At 40.4% G+C, this 8,770-nt stretch overlaps 1 protein-coding gene across 1 annotated transcript in view; it reads right to left on the reverse strand.

Annotated features, from left to right (window-relative positions):
* Positions 1-6: 6 nt before the first annotated feature.
* Positions 7-8,770, reverse strand: part of Pi4k2b (phosphatidylinositol 4-kinase type 2 beta) — a 31,460-nt gene continuing 22,696 nt past the window's right edge. Inside the window, exons 8-9 of the mRNA XM_004624527.2 lie at positions 6,838-6,897; positions 7-618 (exon numbers count right to left, since the gene is read on the reverse strand). Coding sequence (XP_004624584.1) covers positions 445-618; positions 6,838-6,897 — 234 coding nt within the window. The 3' untranslated portion in view covers positions 7-444. The remainder of the gene's footprint in view (positions 619-6,837; positions 6,898-8,770) is intronic.

Consider the following 8,770-nt stretch of genomic DNA (forward strand, 5'->3'; position numbering starts at 1 on the left):
CTACTGACTCTTACATCAGAGGACAGTAATTTCAGACCTAGCCCTTTCAAAGGCCTTTTGTAATGCAATATAAAAGAAGTGAAAAATGAACATTCTCCCCAATTTTTAAAAAAATATATAAAATGTTGTTGTCTTCAAAGTCAACAAATGTCTTATTTTTCTTCTTGGAATTCTAGAGCAATGACAGTTCTAGCATGGGTAACACCATGAGGTTATCTTTTGAACAACAAATTACAGTTTTCTATAAAAATAACATGAGATATATCACTTATTCCCTGAAATGGAATTTAATATTTGGATAAAAATCTGTAAACTTGTGATTACATTCAAAAGAAAACTTTTTTTAAAGACTGAAATGGCTTGAAGTTTTGGCAGCTGGAGCAGATATAAAATGTGCTGTTTTAAGAACACAGTGATGCCCAACAGCTGCCTCTCTCACACCTACTACCAGGAGGAGAAGAAGGGCTTCCTGCAGTGGATTGTCTGGGTGAACGTGCTGGTCAGGTGGATGATGCGACCCTGCCCGCGCCCTTGGCTGCACTCCACGTTCACGCAGGGCATCTGCACCAGCTCCATTGGGCTCTTCCCATCTCTCAGTGCCTGAGTGAGGTTTAAGATCTACAGGAGAAAGAGGGGAGTTCCATTAATTTAAAGATAAAAGCCTCACTGGACTACCACTATTTCAACCATTTCTTCATTTTAATTTTTATTTCAACCACTAATACAACAGAGACTTGAATGAGAAACTGCTATACTTATTATATGGGGGTAGATATATTTATGTGCACACAAATACATGACATTAGAGTTAAATAACTTTTAACAGTTAGTAACTTCAAAAATATTCTGGAAGGCCCCGACATCCAGGAACAATGAAATGAGAGGCTAACATGGAAGGCTCTGCACATTCCATCTAACAGAGAAACAAACACTGGTTTAAATTCTGTCTTACCAACTTGAGGCAGCCCCCTGGTGCATGGGTGTGACCTGTCAACTGCAGACATGCAGCGCTCATGCCTGCAAGCCCCGCACCTGGGATCAAGCAGAGAATGCTACCTTCAACTTTTCTGGTATGAAACCAAGCAGGTTTTTGATAGCATCGCCAGACCGCAGTATTTTTCCCAGCTTTAATACTGTTAATGACTGTAAAACCCTATTTTTTGCATGTTTCCTGTCAATTTCTCTGTTGAGGACAAGAGCCTGGAAAGGACCCCTGCAAAGCACACAGCACTCCAGGCCCAGCCACACACTCAACAAATGAAGCTTCTGCATACCTACGACATGCTGGGCTCTGTTCTAAGTGCCAGTGATGTGACTTTTATATATCCAAACCCTTGCCTTCATTTTACCAGGGACAAGGTCAACAAACATAAGTAACAGCATATATGGGAAGGTGAAAGTGCTATGGGGAAAAAGAGAGTAGTGAACCATTATTTTATTATATATGTATCTATATCTATCTATCTATATATATAAATGTATTTATTTATTTTTGTGGCTGGCTTAGCCCTCCCTGGTGCAGGTGCGACATGTGGTGCTGGGGATCAAATTACAGTCCCTGCATGCTTGCCTAAGCAGGCACTTTAGACTGCTGAGCTATTGTGCCAGCCCCAAAACCATTTTACATAGTTTCATTGAACAGTTTATTCTTAAATAGAAAAAATAAAACTAGAAAAAGCAAAATTTATGAATTACATGGTAGGTTTCCATTGGTCTGTCGGTGTACCCCAGGAAGACATGGTGGCAAGAATGAGGAAAAAGGGCCAGGGAGATAGCTCGGTGGAATAAGTGCTTGCCTGGCAAGTACAAGGTCCTGAGTTCAATCCCTGGTACCACAAAAAAGAAAAAAAAAAAGAATGAGGAATAGATAAGACGACAAGAGCTGGGCCAGGTGGTAGCCTGTTGCCTAATGTGCAGACACCACCAGAACAACAGTAGGGGTGTTTATACTTTTGCAAAGTTAGTATCACGCGACACAAGGCTGCCTAGTGACTAATAGCTGACATTAACCAGGCAGGATGCTTTTCTCAGGACTCAGGTAGCCTGACTGCTTTAGGCACTGAGGCCTAGTCTTGCTCCCACACACTTGACCAATTTCCAGCTTCAACAGCTCCCAACATATATGTTCAAAGAAATTCTTAGAATTTCTACTTTAGAGCATACAAATTAGGTTCTGAAACAACTCATGGCTAAAGCTAGCCTACTTATTGTTTATATAAAATTTTGGTAATTTTTTCCTTACATATTGGAAAAACTTTACTATATACATCAGATACACAGCTATCACCTTCAGCTTATTTAAAAATAACTATGATACACATGCTATATATCTTACTGGTTCTAATAAAGACAAATTAATAGTGGTAAGCGTGAAATTTCAACATAAAGCCATATTAATAAATAAGCTTTGTAATATTTGAACTAGAAAGGTTAGATTCTAGAAGATTAGCAGTATCTAACACATCAGAGAAATAAATCTTCAGTAGCAATAGCAGTAACAGATTATATTCTAGGACATTTTACATTGTCTCTCTTTTCTTTTGTTTGTCTTTTTAAGATAGGGTCTCAGTATGCAGTTTAGGCTGGCCTTGAGCTCACTTTGCAGCCCACGCTGGTCTCTAACTCGCAAAGATCCTCCTGCCTCAGCCTCCTGAGTGCTGGGATTACAAGCATGCGCCACCACACCTGCTACATTCTCTTAAAATAGTCTGAATTAAAAAAAAATAGTCTGAGTTGGCTATATTTGGATAACAAGAAAAAAGAACTGAGGAAATTTAAGTTTTAAGAACTGTTTGAACCTGAAGGTAAAATGTGATCTAGCATAGCTAAAGAATTTAAATGTTTCAGTTAGTTTCTTCTCTGGATTTTAAAAATCCTATTCTAAAAATGTTAGTCTAAATATATAATTTTAAGTAACATCTAATATTTTTCAGACTAAATACATGATTGTTACAGAGAATTTGGAAGACAGAAAAGAAATGAAAGTCACTACACAAGATTATCAATTCAAATATTTATCAGAAGACTTAATCCTACGCTAGCCTATTACTGTCCCTTTGGGAGGTCACAAGATACATTTATGAAGCACTAACATGTTGGGGGACCAGAGGATTGAATAGGAGTGCAACCCGTGTGAGACCTGAGAGAACTCATGTTCTAGAAGCAAACTGCCACAGGAACAACTGACCAGAGCTGTATGACACACACTGTACCTGCAGGGGAACTGAGCCTGGACTTGAAAATCCCGTCCCATCCTTCCCTGACGAACTACTCCCTTCCTTCACTCTGCCTATGACATGTTTAAACCAGAGAAGATTATTTTAAAATTGGACTAGCAGACACTGAAGGCAGCAGGAGACACTGATGCCACTGGACAGCTCAATGGGGGACATCTCAGGTGTGGCCGAGGCACATGGTACCAACACGTGGACTTCTTTGTATAAACAGCTTTCCTTTGCATCAGCTCACTAGTCCTCAGACTGCAGAGGGCAGAACTGCTGTCCTGTATGTAGAAAACCACATAAGGGATATTCTACTGTGTGGCTCATCTAATGCTATCTTCTTTGTTCAATAGAATCTATTCGCTGTGATGATTTGAAAACATCTGAGTAAAATGCACCACAGGTATGTTCCTTGGGAGTGCTGCAAAACCAGAACTCCCTGGGAGGCAGAAGGGGGAGGAGACTGAGCCTGAGCTTGGAGGTAAAATGCTCTCTGGGCAGAGGGGAGGGCATCTGTTGGCATCAGGGCTCCACTAGGAGCAGGGGGGGAGCAGAATGTGCAACACTGCTCTAGGGGAAGCAGCAGGGTGCAGACGACCACCACGGTCAGGGGCTGGAGCCACATGCGAGGGGCTTGGCTGGCTGTGCGGAAAGTCTGGCCCTGAGCCTGCACATTAGGACAGTCACACAGCCCTCATGTTAGAAAGGCTGTTGTCAGACTTGGCTAGATGGAGCTGGGTCTTGAGGTAAGGGTGGTGCTTGGGACATGTCAGCTAAACCAAGAGAGGGCAAGGGTCCCAGGCAGAGGAAACCCTCAACGTTATACATCTGTCAATCTCACCTCACTGCTAAGTATACAGAATTTTTATGAAGGTACATTATAAAAATATAAAAATATTGAAGAAATGGTTAGGTACTCAGGAAGTACTAAAGGGTTACTTAGGTTTTCTTTTACATCATAGTGTTTTGTTTTGTTTTGTTTTGTTTTGTTTTGTTTTGTTTTGTTTTGTTTTGGTGGAACCAGGGATTGAACTCAGGCTCTTGCACTTGCCAGGGAAGCGCTTATTCTGAGCCATAACCCTGGCCCCTCTTTCACATCATTACTGAATCTGGAAATGAGCTTCTTGTTTATAATTACTAAGTACAAGTTCACTGTGTTTTCATAAAAATTTTAATACTTCTACCCTTTTTCAGATCAGGTGGAAAATCCTTCACATTTCCCATTAAGCAAATACAATCTGAAAGTTAACATTCCAAGCAGGCATAGGTATAACATAAAATGAGTTTTGCTGAACTTGATTATGATCTTTTGATACTTAAAAATGCAAAATGTACTTTAACTTTCATAAATATAATCAGTCCTAATTCTGAGAAATACCATCACACTAACCCAAAATGAATCTTTATGTAAGTATTAGAGCAAGTCACTGAATAAGTGCATAAAACTGGAGACTTGCTACAAACTAGGACAACAGGCGTGGCCATACACAGCACAAATCAGTACGTTCATAAAACTGGAGGGGACACAACTGAAAGGACATTTATAAGTTATAGAAATAATACAAGTATTTTGGCCTAAGGGAATGGCTGAAATAATGATTCTATTGTTTGGAATATACAGAGACAATGTTATTTTATTAAATTTGTTATTAAGTGCCTGTTTTCTAAGTGCTAAGTTGTTTATATATTTATTTACTTTTTATGGTACTGGGGACTGAATCCAAGGCTGTGTGCATCCTAGGCAAGTGTTCTACCACTGAGCTATATCCCCAGGCTCTGACTTATTTTAGAATGCAGAGTATGACTTGATTTTAAAAAACAAAAAAAACCACCCCCGGCAACAAAAGAACTAAAAGCAGAAACATAAACATGTATAGGGTATATTATTCTTTTTGCCTACCAGAAAGTTCAAAATCAAATTAAAATTAAAAAAAAAAAAGTAAAATACATAACCAAGATAGCATCACTTTTTCTTCCCAGATCTTGAGCCTGTCATTTTATGACAGGAATCTTTATAATCCCTGAACTCCTCTGTGGATGACACAGGACATGAACAACTGAACAGGCTGCCTCTGTGAGTGGGTGCAGAGGTGAAGGTGCCCAGGCCACCTGAGGCCCCACTGCATTTCAATTTAAGTTCTACATTTGCTAACTTTAACCCACAACTAAAGCTTACAAAGTATTTACAGCATTTACTCATCTAAAACAACATCTCTATGATGATGATAGATGTGTGTTGTGTGCAGGGCAAAAGCACAGAACACAGACGTGGTTCTATCTGCAGCCTCAGGCACCCCCTCATGTCTCAGGGCAGGTCCCAGGGGACAAGGGTGGCCACCGGTTACCTTCAGAAGCAAGAATCAGAAGTGAAGCATGGTGCTGTGTCACGTCAACTTGTTTCACACAAGAAAAGATCGAAGTGGAGTACAATGCTCTTTCCCGAGATGGTAGCTCAGATCCACTCTGGGGTGGTAACGCGGTTGGCACTGGTCGCCTGGCCCCTTTGCTTCCCAGCCCTGTCTTCTCCACTAAGCAAATCTGCACCTCCTCCCCGGCCTTGCCTCCTGCAGCCATTCGTAACCTCTCTGGATTAGGGATCTCTTTGCTGAGATACACATCCTACCTCTCCAGCATCCAAAAGGCAAATACAGAATTTTATACACAATTCCAAGGAGTATACAGAAGAAAGCAGGGACAAGGTCGTCTTTAATGCTTCTAACCGTAGTAGCCCTTCCTAGGTGAAATCCATATTCTGGTTCTTCTGGTCCTGTGCATGCTGGCTCTACCGTACTAGTTCTGCTAGTAAATATTTGATGAATTAATGAACCTCTGATTTAATTCTGTTTACTTCTTAAAGTTATATAATACAATCATCAGGGCAAAGGCTACATTCATCGTCTTTGCTGCAAGTACCGTAGCAAGCAGCTACTTAAGTGAAATGCATGTTTTAGGAAGAGAATGCTAATTGGGAAGTCAGGAAAAGCCAGTATTAAGCAGTATAATTTATTTTCCTTTCAAGTCTTGCTTTTGGAATGCAGTAGAAGATACACAGGTCGCCTGTGAGCCAGCTCAACTTCACGTCCATGACAACAGATGAACACCCTGTGCCTCTCATGAGAGGCGAGGAGGGGAGGGCCAGAGGACTAAGGTAAAATTAGAGTTCCCTCATGCCCAATTAGAGTTTGGTCCTGGTGACACAGTTATTTATGGACTGCTCTAGCGAAGACAAACACGTCCTGCAAAAAGAATAAGCTACTGGCATCAGAGCCTGGTTCTGAACTGTCACAGCAAGTAGATCTGAGAAGTGAAAGGCAGTAACATTCAGGATACAGGTACCAAAATGGGGCCACAGAGCGTATGGTGGGGTGGACAACACATCATCAGTGACACACAAGATCAAAGAGACCTACTGCGGGGTTGGGCACAGCTTGGTGCACTACTTGCCTAGCATGACCAAGTCCCTGGCTGATCCCTGACATCAAGCAATTCATAACATAACAAAGGAAAAACATGATTTAAATTGACTTCATTTCTAATCCACTGAGTGATTTTGGCTCAGCAGAATGTGTATACTGTCTCAGCAAAGTGTTTCACTTAGTCATTAAAAGTGACCTACCTGGCCCCTCATGACAGACATCTGACTTTCAAAAGTAGCTTTATCAAAGCTTTTGTCAGTCTTAAAAAGTTCATAAAGGTCTTCACACAAATCTTGCACAAAGTTCATGTCAGAAAAGAAAAGAAATAAACATTACTTATGTCAAAAATAAAAATCCATGAAACAAATACAAAATTTGAAAACAAGTAACTCTTCCTTGTAACAAGCCCATTAGAAAGCTTTTTAATCCAAATTTCTAAAATTGTTTGCCAAAGCCTTAAACCAAACAATAACTGATAACAAAGGTATTTTTACCTGATGTATCTTTGTATTCCAGGCAGTGACCAATGAACTCAGTATTGGGTTTTTTTTTTAAGTTTTGGTGTACCAAGGATTGAATCCAGAGCCTTTACTCTGGGCTACATTCCCAACTCTTCTTTTATTTTTAAAAATTTTTGAAACAGAGTCTCACTCAGTCACACAGGCTGGGCTCTAACCTAGGTCCTCCTGCTTCCACTTTCAATGGTGCTTGGATTACAAATGCACACCACCTAGCCCCACTAGTTTAGTTTTTAAAAAAGAAATAATGCAGATTACCAAACATATTGTGTATTATAATTTACAGGGTAGTTCTGCAAAAGTTGAACTTAAAACAACTCCTGCTGGGCATGGTGGTACAGATTTATAATCCCAGCACTCTAAAAGGCTGTGGTAGGGGGACCTAGACCAGCCTGGGTAAGTCAGTGAGACCCTCTCTCTTTTTTAAAAGCAGATTTTATTGGCATGTTACATACACATAGTAATTACATTCATCTAGAGAATTTGTACCTGTACATGGCATAACTTTTTTTTTTTTTGCCATTCTCCTATGTACTCTTCAACTACCCCTCCCCTTATCCCCACTTACAAAAGCTTTGTGTGCAGGCTTTCCTTCTCTTCTCATATTTTTCTTTTTCTTTTCCTTTTCCCCTCCCATCTCTCATGTTCCTCTCCCCATTTGAAAATGTTCTTCCTGTTTTACAATATCTACTACACATTTTGGTCCTTACTTACATTTTTGGTTTCTGTGAGATTCCATCTCAAGACAAAAGATAAAAAGGGCTGGGACATAGCTTAGTGCAAAGCGCTTGGGTTCAATTCCCAGTATTCCATTTACTTATTTATTTAGGTACAGGGATTGAACTCAGGACCTTGCGCTTGCCAGGCAGGTGCTTAAGCCGCGAAGCTATCTTCCCAGCCTCAATCTCTACTATTACAAAGACAACAGCAATAACAACAAAAACAATTTCTCAATTTTGATATAGTCTCACTTGAACGAACACTCATGGCAAATTAAACTACAAATTTACACTCCTATAAAGTAAACCTGTAAATCCTGTTACATTCCACAAGCAGCAAAGTAAAAAAAAATCTCTTTGTGAGACGTATTATCTGCGATAATTAAAACTAAACATACATTTGGCCAGGCATGGTGGTGCAGGCCTTCGCTATCCCAGAGGACAGCACTTCATGACACTCTCTGAGCGAATACATGAATGAATGAATGAGGCTGTGGATGCAGTTCAGTGTGAAAGCCCTGGATTCAATCACTAGTATTGCATAGGGGAAATGGAGGAATCAGAATTAAATACAAATAATGTTGATGTGAGGCAGACATGTGTTTGCCTAAATGTGGGCAATGAACTTGAATTTTCTCAGCACTAGTTTCATCAACAGTAAAACTAAAACGATGAAAACTGTGCTGTAGGGCTATCGTAAGTGTTAAGTTAAAGATAAAGCACAACCACAGTGCTGATTACAGACTGAATACTTGAGCTTCCAGGAAACCACCCGAGAGTCCCATGACATGCAGGTTTCCATCCACAGAGCTGAGGTCCCGAAGATGGAGCACTTGTGTACAGTGTGAGGATGGATAAGAGGCCCCACAGCCTCTTTCCAGGACCAGAAAGGATGT

Source organism: Octodon degus, unplaced genomic scaffold (assembly GCF_000260255.1).
Source record: "Octodon degus isolate 3935 unplaced genomic scaffold, OctDeg1.0 scaffold00006, whole genome shotgun sequence".
In the NCBI taxonomy this organism is placed as follows: Eukaryota; Metazoa; Chordata; class Mammalia; order Rodentia; family Octodontidae; genus Octodon; species Octodon degus.